The following is a 24,533-nucleotide window of genomic DNA, read 5'->3' as shown; positions in this document are numbered from 1 at the left end:
GGGAAACTAACAACCTTGAGTGTTGAGAAGAATCATGCCATTGCTGCCGGTCCTGAATTCTATGTTGGATGACAGGAGCATGGTTGAGTATGAAAAATTTGTGATGCCAGTGAGCAGGCTCAACAAAGGGGTACATCAGAAAAGTCTGTGGGAACAACATGATGCATGGAAAAAATATATAGCAGTGCAATCAAAGGACCTCAATTGAACCTCCTTTCTACATTTCCTCACTACTTCTGCAAACTTTCTGAAAAATTTAACCCATTGGCTAATCAACAATAAGGACAGTAAGTCTTCCCACACAGGTTCATTATAAGAGTTAAAAAATATATTAGCATATATTAAAGTGCCAGGAACCTGGTGGGTTCTCAAAAATTATTACCTGGATTTTGAAACTGACTATGCTAGAGCAGTGTTCTATCATTTCAAACTTTTGCCCACTGTGATTGTAATCACCGGATGATTCTTCCTACCTCCTGCACAGAAAAAAAATCAGTCCACTGAGATCTCAGCATTGCAGTAGAGAAAGAGTTTAACTGACACAAGGCTGGCCTACACTGGAGAACTGGAATTATCACTTACATCAGTCTCCCTGAAGGCTCCAGGGCTCTGAGTTGAGGAGATTTTATGGGCAAGTTGGTGAGCAAGGGCTAGGGAATGGGAGCTGCCGATTGGTTAGGGATGAGATCATAAGGGTGTGGAAAATGGTCCTCATGCACTGAGCCTGCCCCTGGGTGTGGTCACATGATCAGTTGAGTCAGGAGTCACAAGTCCAGGTGGAGTCAGTCTGAAAAACATCTCAAAAAAAAAAAATCAGTCTTGGCTTCTACAACCCTCTGGCCATATGACTCCTGAGCAGTAAAGGATTATAAAACTGTGCCTACATTTTAGCAGAGTTCAGGCTCCTCCCATAATCCTGTTCTTGTGGTCTTTCATCAGTCTTACAAAGGCAGTTTTTGGTCCCTGAGCAAGGAAGGGATTAGTTTTAGGGAGGGACTATTATTATCCTCCCTTTCAAGTTAAACTATAAACTAAATTCCTCCTGAAGTTAGCTTAGCCTACACCCAGGAATGACCAAGGGCAGCTTGGAGATGAAGCAAGAGGGAATCAACTATGTCAGATTTCTCTTACTGTCATAATTTCGCAAAGGCAGTTTCACAATCACATATATTTTTCTCTCTTGTTATATTTATTTAGTATCCTTTTACCTTTGTGTCTTACAAAAGTTTGGAATCTTTCTTTACCTAGTGAGTCATAAGAGATGCTGCTAAAAGGGCAATGACCATACATGAATTGTCTCCATAATGACTGATATCTAGACGAGGTGGTTCTATAAGCTTGGCTCAGCTGAATCTCTTATTCAGGTGTACAAAACAAAGCATGCCATTGAACATTCACAGAGAACCCAAGTTGAACATTATGAGTTAAAGATGCAGTTAAAATATGAACATGGGAAGTTAAAATATGCAGATGAGGAGAGTATTCCACAGTTATTATCACTTGTTATTCCCCAAAAGCAGCTTTTCATGTTCTGTGAACGTAACAAAAGTATAATGAATACTCATAAGTCTCCTAGATCAGTCTCAAAAATAAAACCACCAGCAAAGGCCTACTGTCACCATCTATGATGCAGGGCCTTCTCTTGCCTCAACTGGCCTTGCTGACGGCACTTGAGGCTACATCAGGGCCACGCTTGGAGGCCAAGTCATGAAGCCTTCACCCACTCCCACCCTCAGTCCCAGGACGTCCCTAGTTCCAAACTAATTTGACAAACTGTCAATAAATCAGCATGTTGTTCCAACAGAGATTTCTTTTAAATTGAAAATGGATCAAAGAGAATATAATTGATCATGTGAAATTTCAGCCAATGGGAAAACAAACTGAAAGCTTGCTGATGTACAAGTGGCCTTTCATCTAAGGAACAGAGATTTGGATGAAAATCCTAGACTTAAAAAATAGTGGCTATCAACCACCTCTACCTTCTCCTTCCATCCTGCAGGGACAAGAAATTCTAGCAGAGGGATGCTGGAGTGTCTGTTCTATTTCAAAAGCTTGGTGGATGTGCTCATGATAAGGCTTAACCGGCTTGCAGAAGGAAAAGGTAGGAAGATAAGAGAATTTGCATTCTCTAAGCACCTATAAATGAAAGTCACTGCCCTACCTTTGTGAGGTTGATATTATAACCGAATGGGAAAAAAATAAACAAGCAGAACTCCTGGGCAGGGTCAAGTGGGGTGGGCAGGAGAGGTGATGGTGGAAGTGGAAAGGATATATTTATAGGGTTCTTTTCTTACATGGATTGGTCTTGCCTTAAGGATTGGATTTTGTTTAAGGGAAACACTGCCATTTCAAATCTGCTGTGGGTTTTTTGTGCTTATAGGAGTGTGACCCAGAGTCAATGCCCATTGTTTGTCAGGGTGAACTCACATGTCTTGAAAATATGTGGTGCTGAAAAAATGTGGTGAGCTTCTACACCTTGAAAATGTGTGGTGTAGGGGGTGAGAAGTGGACCATGCTGCACATTCACAGGAATTTGAATGCAACAGGAGAGGAGAAAGGTCTTGGTAGAAGAAGGGCGAGAAGATGCAGACAAATCGGTGCCTCAGGAATCCACAGCCTGTGAGAAATCCTCTGCAAAGGGAAGCTGATATTTTGTGGTCGCTGTTGTCTAATTTTTTTTTTTTATTTTGAGACAGAGTCTCACTCTGTTGCACAGGCTGGAGTGCAGTATCGCCATCCTGGCTCACTGCAACCTCTGCCTCCCAGGTTCAAGTGATTCTCCTGCCTCAGCCTCCCAAGTAGCTGAGACTACAGGCACGTGCCACCACACCCAGCTATTTTTTGTATTTTTTAGTAGAAACAGGGTTTCACCATATTGGACAGGCTGGTCTCGAACTCCTGACCTCGTGATCCACCCACCTCGGCCTCCCAAAGTGCTTGGATTACAGGCATGAGCCACCACATCTGGCCCTAATTTTTAAATTTTTAAATAGTTGATTCTGCTGTGCTATCATCCTAAACCTTTAGGAAAAGTCTGCTCTCTGCAGTTGACTTGTGTCAGTGGAAATTTGGAAGAATAAAGCAATTGTGTGTGGAGAAGGAGATAGGGTAAATAGGAACAGAGTGAAGGGCAGTGGTTGCAGGAAGTAAGTCACAGGGAGGTTGTGGGAGAGTCCTAGTCAGTCATGAGGGCAAGAGACGGCCACAGTAGATGAAGGCCCAAGGAGACCAAGGGCGTGGGGATACAGGTGGAGAAATTGTTGGAGGTGGGGATGTCAGAAGCTGGTGCCTGTGGGAATAACCAAATGGGTAATACATGGTGAAATTAACTCCTTTTTACTGAAGTTGGAGATTATCTACCTGATGTCATGGAATTAGTAAGGGACATTACTCTTGAACTCAGGGCCTAACTTCTTTTTACGATACTCCACTCTATCTCCAAGAAATAATAGCTAATATTTATAGAGCCCTTGCTGTAAGGCCAGCCCTGTGCTATAATGAGTCAGGTATTATTATTATTCTCAATTTACAGCTAAAGAAACTAAAGTTTAGAGATATTATGCAATTTGGTAAAGCTCCCAGAGCAAACAAAAGGCAGTGTCAGGATTTAATTGTAAGTTTTTCTAAACTCCAAAGTTCCAATGGTGTTTTTTTGTTTTGTTTTGTTTTGTTTTGTTTTGTTTTTTAGACGGAGTCTCGCTCTGTCGCCCAGACTAGAATGCAGTGGCGTGATCTCAGCTCACTGCAAGCTCTGCCTCCCAGGTTCACACCATTCTCCTGCCTCAGCCTCCCGAGTAGCTGGGCAAAGTCCCAATTCTTAACCACTAGCAAGACAGCTTGGTCTGGAATGATATAAACTGAGTTGATAATACAGGTGTTCACCTGCTGACTAACCTCTATTATGGGTTATTTATATTAACAAATTTATTTACTGGGTGTATAGGGAGAAAAAGGTTAAAAAATGAACTATCACCTAAACAATAAGGAAGAAAATTGAAATGGTTAAGTTATACTATTCACCTTGACAAGATGTTCAGGGCTGAACAGCCGCAAATTTAGCTAACATCTAACATCCCGGAATTTCAGAGAAGAAAATGGCTCACATACAAGAAAGTCTGTTAAAAGCATCTTTTTATTTGCTGTAAGAATATAATCTGCATTTCTATACAATCCATTATGCAAAAAACATGGTAGGCATTTTATAAGCAGTGCAAAATCTCAACATCTGTACATTTGCTCCATTAAAATATTAGCAAAGGTTGAAAGAAACTCACATCTTAGGAGAAAAGAATACAGATTTGTTCCCCAGGAACATGGCTTCCAACATCAAGAAGCACAGCCAAGAAAACACAGCCTCATTAAATTCTCAGTACCTAGGATGGAAGGTATTGACAGATAGGTGTGGAGCATTATTTGAGGAGGTTACTACTCCCATGGGCCTCCTCATTGGGTAGCCAAATGACTTTGTGCAGCAAGCACTAAAGCATCTGTGTATAAACAGATAGGAATTATCTGTTGAGTTAACCTAATCCAGATGAAATAGACACTACCAGCCTGCAGAAGGGTCTTCTAACCCAGACACCAGGCAGGGAGCAAAGAATTGCAATCGCCTCCTTAATGAAAAGTCACAATGATTCTTCTTTTTGTATAGCAATTAAATTTCTCTGAATTATCATCATAAAGCACATTATAAATAAACTGCTCAATAGCATGATAGGCACTAAATTCCAGAACTTGCTCAACTTGAATAACTGCAGTTTATTGGAAATGAACTGCAGGGAATGAGAGAAGGAGAGGACACTAAACTCTTTACAATCAAGCCTCGAAGGTCGAGGCCATCTGGGAACAAACAGCTCCTTCTTTGTAGGGCTGTCCTGGAGAGTTCATCCTGATTATGAAATGCTCTTAGCTACTTCTGTTATGCACCTATTACTGGCCAGGCTCAGCCACAGCAACCAAAACCTATATTATCACTAATCTTCAATACAAAGTACAGAGTGGGTATATGAATCCTAGTTTCTAGTTAAGCAAATGGAGGCGTCAAAAAATTATGCCATCTGACCAAGGACCTGCAACTAGTTATAGATAGAATAGGATGAAGATCAGACTGGCCTGAAAACACACCTAGTTTTCTCACTGCACCGGGCTATTTCTGAAGAGATTGAAAGCTATCTCTAGTCTTGAGCCTTTCCTTGCTACTTCTGTGATTTTAGTCCTAAAGTAAAAATTCTAGGGAGAGACACAGAAGGGCTAACAATGCCATCATAAAAAGAGGTAAGTTATAAAGCTATGGATTCCACCAACAACTGTGAGAACAATCAGGATCCCAAGGGCTTTAGATATGTAGTGTGCTGGCTGTGAAGAGGATCTGAAATGTAACTTAAAGGCATCTCTAGCCTAGTTTAAATTCTTTATTTTCAGTCCGGAACAATCTGAAATAAAGAATTTAAACTAGGCTCAGAATTTTACACCCTCCTGGCTTAGGACCACAAAATCAAACTGACATCTTTTGCATTGACTCTCAAACCTGCAGTCTTTAAGGCAAGATTTTTAGTATCATCTACTATGGGTAGTAGTAAAAGATTAGAGGAAAATGAAGCCAAATGCATCTCTTGCAAACCTTCAAATCCTTAAAAGTACATGAGGTTATTGGGCATGAGGCACAATCTTCATGAGGCACAAAAATCTTTTTTTGTTTTTTAACTTGGATTTGCTTTAAAATAAGCGTGAATTCTGAAATGTCCATGAATACAACAATTCATCAGTCTTCTTTTCCTTTTAATATTTTTACATTCAGAAGCACAACTTCTGCTTTGAATACATTTACTTTGATAGTTACATATTTACTTGAATTTTAAATAAGTGTATTTACATTTTAAATAGGTGTATTTAAAATTGGAAAATGTTTTTAGCAGTGCATTTCTTAAATATGATGATTATTAAACCAATATTCTTTTGGGGACAAGTAACTTTTAGAGATGAAAAAAGTAGCAATGAGAGGAATTTTATTTTTTTTTTAAGTTTGTGTCATTTTAATTTTGGTCCAATTTAGACTTTTGGAGACTTATACCATAAAAACACCCCTCTTGCTAGTTTGTTGCTGGAGTCTGGGCTGATCCCACATCCAGCAATTGATGAGTCCATACAAGAATAACAAAGAGGAAAATCACATACAACTTTCATTTCACCTTGGTGGAGTCAACCAGGATAGTACCTGCTCCAACAGCCTCCAAGGGTCTTGGAGGTATGTCCTGCTGTGGCCAGTGGGTGTTGAGAAGCAGATAGGTAGACCCTCCTTCACTCCCTCTCTTCTTCCCCTCGGCCTATTTTCTGTTCCAGTTATGTGAGATGTTCTGAATCTTTTTCATTTTGATCCTCTGATCCAGCATCTTGTACCTTGCAGGATGCTCATCAGTTTTCTTTGAGACTGAAGGTGCATAGGAGCTAGATGCGTAAGCAGGGTGTTTAAAATGACGCAAAGGAGGCTTGATGACTGGCGGCCATGGAAAGGAAGACAGACAATGGTTAGCCTCACCCACGACATGCCACAACCTAAATATTGTGAGCAACTTCCTCTAGACCTGTTTGTTTCCTCCAAAACCAGGAAAGAAGCAGGTTGGATTCTCCCTGGAAACCTTATGGCAGATAGATGAATAAGCACGTTACCACCTTGGTCATTCAGTTAAAATAAATAAAGGGAAGAAATTTCTAGAGATACACAGTGATGACTGCAGTACATAAATGTCCTTTGACAATGAATGGATGGGGTTAAGAGAGTGAGAGGAAGCATTGGGGTCATTTCTGGGAACAGCAAAGCAAACAAGGTGAACACAGGTATATCATTAACAGCATTTAGCACTGTATGTAAGCTTTTAGTGTTGGAAAGTGGTACTCAATCCCCAAGGGCTAATTAAAAGTGCATCATTAAGAAAATATTTATAAAACACATATAAAGATCTTGTATTCAAAATATAAAAAGAATTCTTAAAGTTCAAGAAAAAGACATAACCCAATTTTAAAATGGGCAAAATATCTGAACAGACTTCACACCAAGTAAGAGACATGTGTCAAATAAGCATAGGAAAAAATGCTCAACAACGTGTGTCATTAGAGAATTTCTAATTAAAACAACTATATGCTACTACACACCTCTACAATGCTAAAATCTAAAAAAATTGACAATACCAATTGCTGGCAAGGATGTAAATAATGGGAACACCCATTCTTGCTGATTGGAATGCAAAATGGTACAGCCACTTTGGAAGACAGTTTGACCATTTCTTATGAAGCTAGACATAGTCTTACCATGCAATGCAGCAATTGTGCTTCCTAGGTATTTACCCAATTGATGGAAAATGTATGTCCACATAAAACCCCACACATGAATTTTTGTAGAATCTTTATTCATAAGTGCCAAAAGCTGGAAGCAAGCAAGATGTCCTTCAATAGTTGAGTGGATAAACAAATTGTGATGCATTTATACAATGGAATATTATTCATTGTGATAAAAAGCAAATTAACTATCAAGCTATGCAAAGACATGAATGAATCTTAAATACATATTGCTAAGTGAAAGAAGTCAGTCTGTAAAGGCTGTATACCATATGATTCCACTTATATGACATTCGTCAAAGGACATAACTATAGAGATGATAAAAAGATCAGAGATTGTCAGGGGTTTGGAAAGAGGAGGGATGGTTAAATAGGTGAAGCACAGGGAATTTCTAGGGCAGTGAAACTCTCGCATACAATACTGTAGTGGTGTATATATGACACTACACATTTGTCAAGACCCATACAACTTTATAGCACATAGAATAATCCTTAATGTATGCAAATAAAAAAAACTATTTAAGAGGTCGGAGGAATCCTAGAATGAAATGCAAATTGTAACAAGACAATGTAAATGCATTGCCAATGTAGGAAACAACCTCACTGAAGAGTGGGGGACAAGATGATCGCCGAAGTAACCTTGTATATGAACAGAATCTGCAAGACTAAAGGCCGAAGAAGCTGTACACAAGCACTCTATTCTAGCTGATAAAATTGTTTCCCATGGGGCTATTGGTTATCAATTCTAAGACCACTCTACATGTATACTGGAATTCAACAATTATGTAAACAGAGGGTGGATGGTGAGAAATGTTGGAGGAGGTTAGAATGGTCCATGTGGTAATGAACTTGGATATATCAATATGAATTAATATTTAGCTTAATAGAGATACAGGTGATTACATATAAAAATATTTATAGATATGTGTATGTACATGAGTTGGCATTCACACATATATTTTCTTGCTCTATCAGCCGAAGGGGAAGGACTCTAGGACCAATGAAGTCACTACAAATCTAGAAGTCTCAGCAGCAATAAGCACATCTACTGCCCTGATCTTGGTTTCTAAAACCATTTGCTAATACCAGAAACCAGGGCTCCTTGCAAAAATGACTGATTCCAGAACTAGGACACAAAATATACAAGAAGCACCTGAAGCATCTTGTAGAGCCAGAAAATTTGAAGTGTTCAAAAAAAAACAAAAACAAACACAAACAAATACAACAATAGACAAAGGAGCCCTGAATGAAAGATCTACTGAATGACCAAAATTGAATCAAATTGAGCAACAACATAAACAAGGCAGTATTGCATTTTAACCCAAAGTGTAAAATAAATATCCATGAGTCCACACTGATATAAATAAATGATTGAATAAATAAATAATTGTGGGAGAATAATTTATATACATATGCCTCCCTTAAGGAGAAGGAGCCCTTAGTATGGACTGGACAAAGTGACATCCTTCCAAAAAGTACAGACTAAAATATGAGACAGGCTTGACACGGTGGCTCATGCCTGTAATCCCAGCACTTTGGGAGGCCAAGGCTGGCAGATCACTGGAGGCCAGGAGTTTGAGACCAGCCTGGCCATCATGGTGAAACCCCATCTCTACTAAAAATACAAAAATTAGCTGGGCGTGGTAGTGCAAACACCTGTAATCCCAGCTACTTGGGAGGCTCAGGCAGGAGAATCACTTGAACCTGGGAGGTGGAGGTTGCAGTGAGCCAAGATGGTGGCCTTGCACTCCAGTCTTGGTGACACAGCAAGACTCCTTCTCATAAAAAATAAATAAATAAATATATGAGACAAAAGAGTAACTTTATAGTAGAGAAATCTAGTAAACACTTCTTCCAGGAGATCAAGGTTGACACCAGTGGCATGTGATGAAAATTAATATTTTGTGATGAAAATAGAACTTTACTTCTGGAGTCTTCCTCCCAAAAATATGTAACCCCATTCTAATAATGAAAAATATCAAATAAATTCCAATTGAGAGATATTCTACAAAATATCCAACAGGTATTCCTCAAAGCTGTCAAAGTCACCAAAAATTAGGGAAGTCTGAGGAACTGTCACATCCAAGAAAAGTCTAAGGAAAGTTGATGACTAAAAGTAATGGGTTATCCTGGACAGGATCCTGGGACAGAAAAACGCCACTGGGTAACAACTAGGGAAATTTAAATAAAGCAGGAACTTCAGATAATAATAATAATTAATAATAATAAGGACAGCGTCTAATCTGCAGATCTAGACATAGAAGGTAAAGTACTCATTGACTTTTCCTCTCCCTGCTCGTCTCTGCGCCAGCCCCCACCTCATCCCTTCTAGGTTCTGCTGGAAAGTGTTTGGTCAGTGAGATAATGTCAACATGAATAAAGGTGAAAACAAGTCAAATGATCATCAAAAACAGATGAGATATAATAACTAGATGAAAGTGCAAGGAAACAGAGCCAGTTGAACCCTCGCTCACTGGCTTCCCCTGCAGGCTCCTCCACTGTCACTGAAAGAGCCAGTGCAGGAGCAGGACACATGGTGGAACTGCTGGAAGGCCAAGATCAGGGACACATCTGTCCAATGCCTGAGGCTTCCTTGTGAAAAACCAGCTCTGCACATCTCTTCCAATAACAGGGACATGCATGGTGCTTGTGACCAAACAAAAGATGAGAAACAACTTAAATGAACAATCATAGGGAATTGGTTAAATTCTGGTCCGTTCTTAGAATATGCTACTGTGATACTATGGAAAGATGATACAGATGACTACTAACAAAGGTAGAGGTTCATGTAATGGTGTTAAATGAAAAAGCAGGATATATTATCTAACTTCATTACTATAAAATATAAACATATGTGCATAGGAAAATCTGGAAGAACATACATTTAAATCATAGCAGTGGTTATCTCTGAGTAGCATAAACATGGCTATTTTATCTCTTTGGTCGTTTATACTTTCTAATTTTTCTATGATGATCACGTTCTAGTCATGTAACTTTTAAAAAGGAAACATACTAGTAAACATTTCTTCTATAGAATCATCAGAGTTATTCTACAAAATCACACCTGAGAGAAAATCAGTAAAACCAAGTTCACCTTGGACCTTAGTACTAGACATCTCAGATGAGCCATAGCTGAGTACACTTTTCACAGCATACAGATTAACTTCATCACTGGCCATCAGAGAAATGCAAATCAAAACCACAATGAGATACCATCACACCAGTTAGAATGGCGATCATTAAAAAGTCAGGAAACAACAGGTGCTGGAGAGGTTGTGGAGAAATAGGAACACTTTTACACTGTTGGTGGGACTATAAACTAGTTTGACCATTGTGGAAGTCAGTGTGGCAATTCCTCAAGGATCTAGAACTAGAAATACCACTTGACCCAGCCATCCTATTACCGGGTATATACCCAGAGGATTATAAATCATGCTGCTATAAAGATACATGCACACGCATTTTTATTGCAGCACTATTCACAATAGCAAATACTTGGAACCAACCCAAATGTCCATCAATGATAGACTGAATTAAGAAAATGTGGCACATATACACCATGGAATACTATGCAGCCATAAAAAAGGATGAGTTCATGTCCTTTGTAGGGACATGGATGAAGCTGGAAACCATCATTCTGAGCAAACTATTGCAAGGACAAAAAACCAAACACTGCATGTTCTCAGTCATAGGTGGGAATTGAACAATGAGAACACTTGGGCACGGGAAGGGGAACATCACACACCGGGGCCTGTCATGGGGTGGGGGGAGGCAGAAGGATAGCATTAGGAGATATACCTAATGTAAATGACGAGTTAACAGGTGCAGCACACCAGCATGGCGCATGTATGCGTATGTAACAAACCTGCACGTTGTGCACATGTACCCTAGAACTTAAAGTATAATTTAAAAAATGGTAAAAAAAATTAAAAAACAATTATGCTACTTCTCTTATTAAAATACTCATGGGGTACCCATACTCCCAAGTATGCCTCATAAAAGCCTTCAAAAAATATTTATTCACCCACTTCTTAGAGTACCTATTGTGTGCTATTGATATAACAGTGAACAGAACAGACAGAAATCCCTGCCTTCATAGGGCTTCCATTCTAATAACCTCCTCTGAAACTTTTAACTCACTCACAGAAATAAAAAGTGTTCAGGTATAAATTATGTTATTGCTACAAGCTCCTTAATACCCATGCCAACTTTACCTATTGCAATATCCTAACATGAAGTAAAGAGTTGCAGCAAATGGCTCTGTTGTGACATAGTAATATATGTTCTTCTATATTATTATAGGTTTGTTTATTAGATCTCAGAGTGCTTAATTATGTTTCTTGGGTAAACAAGAAATTATGGCATCAAATTCCCTAGGAACTAACATAAAAACAGTGCCGTTACCCTGGAGAATGATGTAGAAAGGGGAGAGGGCTTCAGCTTAAAAGCAGATTGTTGCGATGTCTGGGCCAGCTGATTCACTGCTCTTCAAGTCACAGTCCCTCTCCATATTCATTCTATTTTCACTACTCAGCAGGAACTCAGCCAAAGTATTACTGAATTTCCCACTTCTCAGCATGAAGAAATATTTACCATTTGCTGGAATTCTGATTGTCAGAACAAAACCTCTCCTTGCCACTGGAGTCACTGCAAATAGAGTTGAACCTGCTGATACAGATAGACTCCCCATTGAGTTTGTGGAAATACTTATACGGCTGCTGTCACCCTCACTCAAAATGTGGGATAAAGGAAAATTTCGTACATTGCTGTTTTGTTGCATTCATTGCCTTTCCTCTCTGCAATGGATTGTGATTTGGTAACAGAGCAAAACACCAGAGCCAGGCATGAGAGCACCATCTTGAATTTAATGTGGACCATTCTTTTGCGGTCCTGGTACGGCCTTCTGAGGGTACCCTCATTCATTGTCTGGCTATACCTAAACTTTTGGAAGAGGTCTGACCCTCCTCCTTTCAATGACTGGGCACTTCCCACAGCTGAATCCAACCAGTTGCACAATCCCCCACCCCTAGTGGAGAAGAACCAAACCTGGATCCCCACCCCTGCCCAAATAAATGGTTGCTTATCAGCAAGTTGGACACTTCTTCCCCTTGGGGATACTTTAAAAAAGTCTGGCCTCATCTCTTAGAACAATTTGCTTGGAGAAAATGATCTAATTAGTTAATGAAGATTTTGACAAAGGCACATATCTCAGCACAGTGCCTGAACTTGGGAAAATTATCTATATTACTTTTAAACATGCTTAGAAAAACAAAAGTTCAAGCCAAAAATTGACACATCACCATCCTTTATTTTATAATTATGTTCCATGTTTGATTTTCACAAAAGCAATGCTCTTTTAGGAGTTTTAACTCTCAATTGTTTAATTGTTTTTTATAAATATAACAATTTCTCCCAAAGGTATCTATGATTTTCTCCCCTTTCACTGCCACAACCAGCCTATCTTTTGTTCTCTCTCTCTCTCTCTCTCTCTCCATTCTCTCTTTCTCTCTCTCTGTGATCATTTTTCTTGGTGGCTACTTTTTTGTTTTGTTATGGGAAACAGTTTTACAGAATTATTTTTCTCCAGGAAACAGGTTCAAATTTATTCATATATCAAATACAGCTATTAGGATTATTTATATTAGTCTACTGGAAACCAAAGTGCCCTTCAACAAAGCTGTGTAATAGGTGTGGTTGGGGGGAGAGGGTTTCCTCAATCAAATTTAACTGAGTTAAAGTTAAACTAGTATCTTCACACCAGGACTTACCAGCACCTTAAATAATGCTAACATCTATTAAGAATCCCTGAGAACAGCCAATAGCATGTAGTGTCTCTCAATTTTATTTGGCTAAATAGCTCCTTTTTATCAAGGGCATCTTATAGAGCGAAAATGCCTTCAGAAAAATGGAATTAATTTCTTATCATATCATATCACACTATATCAAGTCATTAACCCAGTATACCCTTGTTGTTTTCCACTAAGTGAGAGCAATCAAGAGAGAACAGTCACTAGTCCTTATCCACGCTTGGGTCTGGCCTCATTCCCTTGAGTTCAGTATGATTTCCCATAGCACTGGCCTTGGTTCTTTCAATCCACTGTGACTTCAGTGTGACCTTTGGAACCCCACACTGCAGTGCAGCAGTATCTTCAGGTGGAGGTTTTCTGAACCTCTTCAGGTGAGCATCACCTCAAATGGCAATAATTTGGTTTACTCGGAGCTTTTGAGTAAATTCTAATATTGGCAGCCTTAGTTTTAAACAAAAATAAGTGTTGGATATCTGTGTTTTTTCTCTTTCAAACATAATGCTATGATATGACCTTTGGAAAAAGCACTTCCTGCTATAGACACTTTCTATCTGCAATGTGTACACACACACACACACACACACACACACACACACACACACACACACCCCAAACCACATATACTAAACTAACAAAATTAAAATAATCATTTATTGCCACTTAAATGTTATTTTACATGAAGGAAAAAACTCTACTACACATTCTATTTCTAAAATCAGTATCTGTTTGTGGTAGAAAGCCCTTATCAAAATGCACAAAAACCATCCAGGAGTTTTGAACTGCAAGGGACTGGAATGTTAACATGAGCCCCACTGAGGATGGGACAATATGAGATTTGATCCTGTGATTTTCATTTCAGGAACCGCTGTGGTAAAATCATTGTAATAGCTGATACTATGTACTGGGCACAATGATAAGAATTTAACTTTGAATATTTACTACACTCCTACGAGGCAAGTACTATTATCACTCCCTCTTTGGGTGAGGAAACTGAGGCTTAGAGAGCTAAAGTAACTGGCTAAAGTCACACAGTTAGCACAAAGGAGTCTTGATTCTGGATTCACACACATGCAGTCTGAATTCAGACCCTTCCTCCTATCCTCCTGTATTTAAAATAATCTTGTACCAAAATGCAGAGTAAGTTTTAATAACTACCAATAATAAATTAAAAGAGTCAAGTCAAAATTGTATCTCATTTATATTATTAACATTTAGGTATATACCTGTGTCATATACTGGATTATTGAATACCCTTGAATAATCAATAATTTTGAAGCAATAATCTTGCTTCCCTGTAAACAAAAGTAAGTCATCCCCTAACCCCACTTTAAAATAGTTTGTGGCAATGGCTCAGGAAGTAACTACATTAAGGTCCTGATTTAAAGAGTTCTCTTAAATAACTGCTTTCATCTTTTCCCTCCCTTCTGCCAGACTGGAATATTAACAAGTATTCCAAAACTCTAGGCCAGTGGAGTCTAGCCAGGCAAGCTCCAGGACTCTTTAACTTGGTGGTTCTCAATCCTGGCTGCATATGGGAACCACATAGATAGCTTTTAAAACTCTTAGTGCTCAATTTGTACCCCAGGTCACTTAAAGCAGAATCTATGAGGGTAGGACTAAGCCTTCAGGAATTGTTTAAGCTCTTCAGATAATTTTACTGTACTGGAGTTTGAAAACTACTGTCTTCATCTCTCCAATCCTCTCGTTCTTCATCTTCCTTGAGCTATTTGCAACTCCTCACAATCCTTGGAAGCTGGCCAGATTCAATTCTGGCTCTGTCCCCGTATGACTTGGACACTTTATTTCAGTTTTCCGTTTAAAAAAATGGAAATAATAACACTCACTTCACAGGGCAATTGTAAGAATAAAAATAAATCATACATGTGAAAGCAGCCAGCACAGTGCTGACACATAGTAGGTGCTCATTCAGTATCAGTTTCCATCCCTTTCCTCAGATGAAGACATTTAGGAACTATCTAGAAGATTTGCAAGTGCCGGGAAAATTTAGTAGCAGCATGCTTTCCCAACTAGGGAATTTATTTGCCTCTCTAAGACACAAAAGCCTTATAGTGAGGCTACATTAATAAGAGCCCTTCCTTTTGTAGAAATACAATTTAGCAACTTTAACCCAACCAAAAAATTACTTTCATGCCATGTGCGTTAGATGTAGTGTCGTCTAAGGTGGTAATCTATTCTTAAACTCTTCAAGGTATATTTCATATTAAAAACTAGAATGATTAAGCCCATTATCTCCATTTTTTATTTTTTTGAGATGGAGTCTCGCTCTGTCACCCAGCCTGGAGTGCAGTGGCGCCATCCCAGGTCACTGCAAACTCCACCTCCTGGGTTCAAGTGATCTCCCACCTCAGCCTCCTGAGTAGCTGGGATTACAGAAGCATCCCACCATGCCTGGATAATTTTTGTATTTTTAGTAGAAATGGGGTTTCACCATGGTGGCCAGGCTGGTCTCGAACTCCTGACCTCAAGTGATCTGCCCATCTTGGCCTCACAAAGTGCTGGGATTACAGGTGTGAGCCACCAAGCCTGTCCCCATTACCTACATTTTTAAAGACCCAGATTCTCCAAGGACTTTACCTCAAGAAAGTGAGAATGCTGAATTATCTATGGCTTCCATTTTTTCATCACACAGAGCAAAGAATGCAGGGGACAGGAAGTTTGCAGTCTGAGAAGCTATTTAGAAGGAGCTGAGTTGATCCTGCCTGAACCAAACTGCTACTAGTCTGGTATGGAAAGATGACCCAACCAGAATTTCCAGATCCCCAGAGGCATATGCATCCATAGAAAACAGATAAACCATGTAGTTTTGCTACCTTCCATGCAACCTGAAGCTGTTTTCTCCCACTGGTGGTTACCAATCCTGGGTGCACATCAGATTGCTTGGGGAGCTTTGAAAAGTACTGATGCCCAAGCCTTATCCCCAGGAGTCTCTGAAGTAATTGATCACCCTGGAGTGGAGCTGAAACATCAGTATGTTTGTAATGCCCAGTTATCCTAATGTGTGGCCAGGCTTGAAAACCACTGGCTTTGGGACTAAGTTTGTTTTGAGAACAATTTGGTCTATACTTAGCTTTAGAAGGATGCTGAGGTGGCCAACCTGCTCCCTGTTCCTGTTTTCTGGGAATGCCCAACCCTCAGCCATGTGCTGAGATTGTAGAAACACAATTTAGCAAACCTAACCCATGGTATGAGAGAAAATTACTCTCATACCATGGGCATTAGATGTAGTGTTGTCTAAGATGATAATCTATTCTTAAACTAAGAATAGATCTAAGACAGGATCTTAGTGGTAAGGTCTGTGACAGGAAAACGAGCCCGTGGACATCTACTTTTGGGAGAGGGGGTGGTCTTATGAAAAAAACCATGGGCTTGGGGCACATCACAGAGCTAAGCTATTACTAGCTGTGAAATCCTAAGTAAATAATCTGTTCTAGCACTCAGGGTTTGGTTTTCTTTCTTCCTTTTTTAAAATGAGAATAGTAACTGCCTTCCACGGTTGTGGTGAGGATTTTAAAGGAAATATAAATGGGAATATGCATATGCAGTACCCTTATGCCATTGCACAGTACACAATGCCCAGAATGTTGTAGGTATTTGATATATAGCCATCATTGTTACACAGCACAAGAAGACAAAAGGTCATCACTGCTGCCTCGTGATGGCGCCCTCCCTGGTGGATCTTCTTATTACAATATAGAAAAGTCACATAATTCCCCACATGATGGGTTTTATTACATGAAAGATCTCACCACACAATGAAGAGATTAACTTAATGAATTTATTTGTGAATGTTTGGCAGAGAATACACCACTTCGATTCACAAAAGACCAGTTATTTAAAATCTGCATTTGTGGAAAAAAAATATATTGAATATATATTGAAATATATATATATTTCAATTCTGCTACCTGAGGAAGCCACTTTGCTGAAACTATGTGCCATTTTAAGCAAAGGAAAAATGGCTAGCCCACATTCTAAACCATTTAGGCAATGCAAAAATATGGTGGTTCATCCAGTCACTTTGGTTTTGTTTTTGTCTTTAAGACGGAGTCTTGCTCTGTTGCCCAGGCTGGAGTGCAGTGGCATGATCTCGGCTCACTGCAACCTCTCAGGTTCAAGTGATTCTCCTGCCTCAGACTCTGTAGTAGCTGGGATTACAGGTGTGCAACATCACACCCAGATAATTTTTTGTATTTTTAGTAGACACGGGGTTTCACCATGTTGGCCAGGCCGATCTCGAACTCCTGACCACGGTGATCCACCCACCTTGGCCCCTCAGAGTACTGGGATTACAGGCATGAGCCACCACGCTCAGCCCATTCAATCACTTTGAGTAATACCTAACCTCAAGTACAAAGAGTGCTGGAAATCCCAGTGGGAAGTATGCCTTAGATAACCAACCAAGATGGAAGGAGTTCCAGTCCCTGAATTTTAATCTTGAAATCATTAGAAAACTGTCAAAGACACTTCTCATTCTTAAGACATGTTGCAATTATTATGCTGAGTCGTGGTAATTATTTGAGTCACTCATTGGAGGGCATTCCTGAGCGAGTGATTCCCTGGATTTTTTGGAGCTTCTTTGTGCTTTATTCCATAAATAACTCAATCCTGCCTATCAGTTTCCTGAGGATAGGGATGCAGTATATGCATCCCGAGAACTTAATCACAGTGTTAACTGGTGGTGAGAAATATTTCATGAATGAATAAACTACTCTACCTCACACTCAGTAACCTTCATAAATCTTCCTTTACTAAAGAATAAATGAATCACTTTGAATATACACAAGCTGGAAATGATGACTGGGATCTACAGATCCGAATATTTCTCTCTTTCTTCAGCAGTGTCTTGATATTTAGATTTTGCTGCCCGTTTGCTTGAGAAGAATGTCAGCAAGTTCCTTTCCTCTCAAGCTTTCAAGTTTGAGTCCTTTGTTTTACACAAATGCTAAAATCTTAGCTCACTTCTACTGGTCTCATGATAATATGGGGAGGCACTGAGACATAGCTTTTGAGCTTTCTTTCCCTGAACAAATAGGTGAAAGGGGAGGAGGAATTTAAATGAGGCTGGAAAAATCAGCTCTTTTTCAAACGATGGCTTCCTATCAAATGTCCTGTGACTTCATGATTTAATGCTAAGGATATAAAAATAGACTAAAAATGAACTCCCTCAAGGTGATGATCATCTTTAATCTTCTCATTTATAATGTGGTTATAAATTTTCTCATCATTATTGTGGTTCTTGTTTTCATTTTGTTTGTCTTGGCATGATTCTAGTTGTTTCAATGGAGAATCATATTTTGGAGATAATGCAAGCTAAGTCTTTTGCTGTATTTTTCTCAACAACGTGTGCATTTTCCCACTTGTGCATGAGAAGATTGGAAATGTAAGGCTATTCAGAAGCTCCTATGTCCTTTGTTCACACTAACAGTGGCCAATTTCAGAAGAAGCCTATAAAGACACATTTCTTCAAGGTGATAGAGCTCCTGCATAAAAAAGCTGGATCAAGTGGGATAGGCTTTGATCCAGTCCACAGTAAGTGACAACTGCCATCCTTCAATCAACTCAGGTAAAAGACAGTTGCAGAGAGAACACTTACCAGAGTCTTCACTTAAAAGATAGTGCAGGATCCCTCCCACACCCCAACAACGTGCTTGATATTGGTACATGGAGCTTGATCTCATTCCCAGGCAGAATACAAGTGCGAAAGAAAAGTGGTTACAGTGAGGACTACTTAGAATCAGTCTTTAACCATTGGCAATGACCTTCAGAGAAAAGAGGACAGACCTGCCCCCTGCTAACTTTGGGTAAACTATTCATCTCTTTGTGCCTCAGTTTCCTAATCTGTGAAATAGAAATAATAGTACCTCCCTTAGAGGGTTGTTGTGAGGATTCAATGACATAATACATGTTAAGGACCTAATGTTGTCCCTGATATTTGTAGATATGCAATACATGTTAAAATATCTGTGGTTGTGCTGGGCGTGGTGGCTCATGCCTGTAATCCCAGCACTTTGGGAGGCTGAGACAGGCAGATCACGAGGTCAGGGGATTGAGACCATCCTGGCTAACACAGTGAAACCCCGTCTGTACTAAAAATACAAAAAATTAGCCGGATGTGGTGGCGGGCACCTGTAGTCCCAGCTACTCGGGAGGCTGAGGCAGGAGAATGGCGTGAACCTGGAAGGCGGAGCTTGCAGTGAGCCGAGATGGTGCCACTGCACTCCAGCCTGTCGAGGGAGACTCCATCTCAAAAAAAAAAAAAAAAAATCTGTTGTTAAAAGCCTGTATTAGGGAGATCAGAAGTCATCATTTCTTGAAGTTAATTACTCAATAACTTACAATACATATAATATTTTGCTTTGGTAAAAGAATCATAAGCTTTCTAAAATGTCTTCAGACCTCAGAGCTGGTCCAGTCTCTTCTGAGGAATCCTCTGGATGAACATTTTATCCGTAGTCCCCTAAAATAGGACACACAACAATGTCATTGCAAGCCAGCTGGCATCTAAATACACAAACTCTTTCTACAGCAGGTAGTGGAGTTTAGAAGCAGAGCCACATCTACAGAGCCAACACTACCGTGCACACTGGAGGAGCAATCAGCTATTTGCATGGAGGGATGACTATGGTACCATACCTTTTCATTCAGTGATCACTTCAGGAAAGTAAGGTGACAGAGATGCCCTGGGGAATCTGCTAAGAAGTAAGTCACTGACTAGTCACTATCATTAGCAATCATGGCTGTTAGCGGTGCCGAAGCTCCGGACCACTCCTCTGGTGAGAGCCAACATTTCCTCAGCTTCCATCATGGATGGCCCACCCACAAAGCTTGACTGGGTTCACAAATCCCCTTGGGGCAATAAATAAGGTCGTTTCTAGGAAAAAAAATGGCTGCAGGTGCAAGAGTCACTTTGCTATAGATGTGCAAGAAATCAAGGTGAGGTCCCCAGAGCAATTTTCTGGTGCTGGAGCTCCAGGACATCCCCTTAGATATTCCTGAAACCACATAAGCAGTTCTTTAATGAAGTGGTTGGTGGTGGTTTCTTGATTGAGACATATTACTTGCAGAACTTCCTAAATACTCAGATCCCCATGTCCCAACACCCATCTCACCCAATAGGTTAGAAAGGGAAATCATTAAATTTATTGGACGCATCTATGAAATCATGTCTACGTGAATAAAACTAAACAAAAGTGTTTTGCCAAACAGCCACAATTTTCCACTTAAAAATTCTTTAATATGGCCAGGCACATTGGCTCACACCTGTAATCCCAGCACTTTGGGAGGCCAAGGCGGGAGGATCATGAGGTCAGGAGATCGAGACCATCCTGACTAACACAGAGAAACCCCGTCTCTATAAAAAATACAAAAAATTAGCCGGGTGTGGTGGTGGGTGCCTGTAGTCCCAGCTACTCGGGAGGCTGAGGCAGGAGAATGGCATGAACCCAGGAGGCAGAGCTTGCAGTGAGCCGAGATGGCGCCACTGCACTCCAGCCTGGGTGACAGAGCGAGACTCAAAAAAAAAAAAAAATCTTTAATATAAAATCATTTAAGCATACAGAAATGTATAAATAATGATATAACAAATACCCATACTCTCAATACAGTTTAATAAAATCTTAATAATTTTTACATTTGCCTAAACATTTTTTGAAAGAAATTAACATAGATAGAATTAAGTTACCCAGAAAATCCTCTCTATGATACTTCCCTCTCTTCCGTCTGGAAAAGTCATCCTCCAGAATTTGGTATTTATCATTGCTGTTTACTTATGTATGAAATTATTGCATTTGTATCCACAAAATATCTAATATTTCTGCATGTTTTGAAACAATATAAATTGTATTAGAAAGCATATATCTTGTTGTAACTTGTTTTACTTGCTCGCCATTATGCTCAGAATTGTTTGTAATAGCAAAGTGGAAGACAACCATCAATAGGAGAATGATTATATGTCTTTGGAATATTTGCATTATAAAATGCTATACAAATGTTAAAGTGGATGAAGGTTTTCAAATAACTAGCTTTATATTTTGCATGGAATTTCTTTTGCTATGCATTAGCAAACCTAATGTATGGCAAAAGTTTTTTTAAGGCATCTCTTAAAAACAAGATAGACCTGGATTTTTTCTTTCTTATCTAATCAAATAATCTCTATATTTTAAAAGCAAGTTGAAACCACTTGCAATTATTGTTATTCCTGATATTTTTGGACTTATTTCTACTGTTTAATTTTGTTTTGTGTTTGTCATTCTTTATTCTTTGCTTCTCTGTCTTCCTTTAGCCTTCTATTAAGTTGATACATTCTCTTCGTTTATTATTGTTCATTTGTTGACTTAGGTGCCTGCTGATATGGTTTGGATCTGTGTCCCATCCCACATCTCATGTCCAGTTGTAAACTCCAATGTTGGCCTGGCGGGAGGTGATTTGATCATGTGGGTGGATGTCCCCCTTGGTACTGTTCTCATGATATAGAGTGATTCCTCATGAGATCTGGTCATTTAAAAGTGTGCGGCACCTCCTTCTGTTTCCCGCTGCTCTGGCAATATGAAGTGCTGGCTCCCCCTTCACCTTCTGCCATGACTGTAAGTTTCCCGAGGCCTCCCCAGAATAAGCCACTATGCTTCCTGTACAGCCCGAAGAACTGTGGGCCAATTAAACCTCTTTTCTTTATAAATTACTCAGTCTCAGGTAGTTCTTTATAGCAATGCAAGAACAGACTAATACACTTGGCTCAGTCAGCTTGGGCTGCTATGACAAAGTACTGTGACTGAGTGGGTTACAAACAACAGAAATTTATTTCTTGCAGTTCTAGAGGCTGGAAGTCCAAGATTAGGTTTCCAGCACAGTTGGCTTCTAGGGAGCGCCCTCTTCCTCTTCCAGGTTGCAGACTGCTGACTTCTTGTTGTGCCCTCATATGGTAAAAACAGAGCAAGCTAGCTCTCTGGGGTCTCTTTCATAAGGTCTCTAATCCCATTTGTGAGGGCTCCATCCTCATGACCTGATTACCTCCCAAAGGCTCCACCTCCAAACATCATCACATTGTGTAGGAGTTCAGTCAGGATGGTGGGAAAAATTGTAAAATAAACCTTCTTGAAAGGCCAGAAGGTTTTAGCAAAAGCCTCAGGATAGAGTTATAGCTGAAGGCAGCCTAATCCTCTTTGAGCTATAGCAAGGGTAATTAACATTGGAATGTAGAGGAGTCTATCTAAATAGCTTGTTTAATCATGTGGTCCTAAGACTAACCTTTGCCATCAGCAGGTGCATGATTGCTTTCTACTTGGGGGGTTGGCAATGGTAATTACCTTCTAGTGGTGTTTACTTGAGACTTTTGTCATTTAATGTGTGCTGAATAAATGCTAAGAAGGCCAGTGAGTCGGGCCAGGCTGCGGTTGCCACTGTTCACAGCACTCTCCTTGGGGTCTTTAAGTGGCCCAGACTCTCAGCTGGACTGACAAGCATAATATCTGTGTCAGTGTATGTTATTCATCTGTCGTTGGATCAAGGTCTGCGGGATGGACCCCTGCAACATTGGGGATTGGATTTTAACATATGAATTTCGTGGGAACACAAATATTCAGTGAATAACAATGCTATTATGTTTCCATTATTTTACTGATGATCCTTTGTGTTAAAAAGTTACAAAAATTACATAGTTCTGACCAAAGACAAGATAGATCTTAGCACTCTTTAGGTCCATATTGAAATATCCCGCCTTCCATCTATAGCTTCTCTTTCCTATTTTAACACAAAAGTTGGATGTTATTTTATGGTCACTAGTCACTCAAATTTACCAACATGTTTTATTTACTGATGTGCTCACCCCTAATTCCTGTGTCTCATGCGTTCCTTGTGGGTTCACTTTTCTTCTTGTTGACATACTGCCCTTAACACTTTTTTTTTTTTTTTGAATGGAGTCTTGATCTGTGGCCCAGGCTGGAGTACAATGGTACAATCTCAGCTCACTGCAACCTCCGCCTCCCAGGTTCAAGCAATTCTCGTGCCTCAACTTCCTGAGTAGCTGGGACTACAGGCACATGCCACCACGCCTGGCTGATTTTTGTATTTTTAGTAGAGATGGGGTTTGTCACGTTGGCCAGGCTGGTCTTGAACTCCTGACCTCAGGTGATCTGCCCACCTCAGCCTCCCAAAGTGCTGAGATTACAGGTGTGAGCCATCGTGCCTGGCGTTAACACTTTTTTTAATGAAAGTCTGTCTGTGGGTGGTAAATTATCATTGTATACTTGAAAATGTTTTAATGTGCCTTCACTCATAAGCAATAATTTAGCTATTTTAACTATTACATATTGCTCTATTTTCCCTTAGCATATGGAAGATATTTTCTTCATTGTCTTCTGGCTTCTACTGTTACCAATGCAAATTTTGCTATCAGTTGATTACTTGGAACTTCCCTGCACATAATCAGCTTCTCATAGCAAGCATTTAAGGTTTCCTCACCCTTGATGTAGCTTTAGGCAATGTCATACAATGTCTTTAGGTATGAATTTGTTTTTGTTTAGTTATGGCACTGGAGATGTACTTTCCATCTAAGAATCTAAGTCTTTCTTTACTTCTGGGAAATTATTACCTCTTTGTTGAAATATTGCTTTCTCACCACTTTCTCCATACCCTACTAAAATTTCTGAGAGAAGTAGTTTAAAGCAATTTGTCTATCTTCCACGCTTTTAAAATTTTATTGAGATATAATTCATAAACCATAAATTTTGCCCTTTTGAGGTATACATTTCGAGGGTTTTTACTACATTCATAATGTTTCACAATCATCACCACTGTTTAATTCCAGAATATTTTCATTACCCCTAAAAAGAACCTCATATCCATGAGAAGTCACTCTCCACTCTCTTTTCTCCCCAGCCCATGACAACCACTAATGTACTTTCTGTCTCTATGGATTAGCCCATTCTGGGTATTTTATGTAAATGGAATAATACAATATGTGACCTTTTGTGTCTGGCTTCTTTTACTTAGCAAAACGTTCTCTAGGTTCATCCATGTTGTAAAATGTATCAGTACTTCATTTATGTCACTCTATGATTAACTTTTTGAAAAACAGCCAAACTGTGTTCTAAAGTGGCTGCACCATTTTACATTCCCACCAGCAACATATGAGGGTACTAATTTCACCACATCTTCACCATCGCTTGTTATTTCATTTGTTTTTTTAATTATTATTATAGCATCCTAGTGCATGTGAAGTGGTATATCACTGTGGTTTTGATTTGTATTTCCTTAATGATTAATAATGTTGAATATCTTTTTCATATGTCATTTGTATATCTTCTTTGGAGAAATGTTTGTTGAAATCCTTTGCTACTTTTTAATTGGGTTGTCTTTTTATTGTTGAGTTGTAAGAAT

The 24,533-nt window shown here is 39.5% G+C and overlaps 1 protein-coding gene across 6 annotated transcripts in view; it reads right to left on the bottom strand.

The window, feature by feature from the left end:
* Window positions 1–4,114: 4,114 nt before the first annotated feature.
* PDE1C (phosphodiesterase 1C) overlaps window positions 4,115–24,533 on the bottom strand; it is a 558,870-nt gene continuing 538,451 nt past the window's right edge. For 3 of the 6 annotated variants that reach the window (XM_024249266.2, XM_024249268.3, XM_024249267.3), the window contains one exon: window positions 4,115–6,493. In XM_024249266.2, coding sequence (XP_024105034.2) covers window positions 6,324–6,493 — 170 coding nt within the window. In that variant the 3' untranslated portion in view covers window positions 4,115–6,323. Of the gene's footprint in view, window positions 6,494–19,556; window positions 19,618–24,533 lie in introns of all 6 variants that reach the window. The other 3 variants (XM_054558855.2, XM_063725472.1, XM_054558851.2) reach the window with 2 other exon arrangements.

This window comes from Pongo abelii, chromosome 6, assembly GCF_028885655.2.
Source record: "Pongo abelii isolate AG06213 chromosome 6, NHGRI_mPonAbe1-v2.0_pri, whole genome shotgun sequence".
Lineage (NCBI taxonomy): Eukaryota > Metazoa > Chordata > Mammalia > Primates > Hominidae > Pongo > Pongo abelii.
Note: the sequence above shows the minus strand (reverse complement) of the source record. Positions and strands in the feature narration are given on the sequence as shown.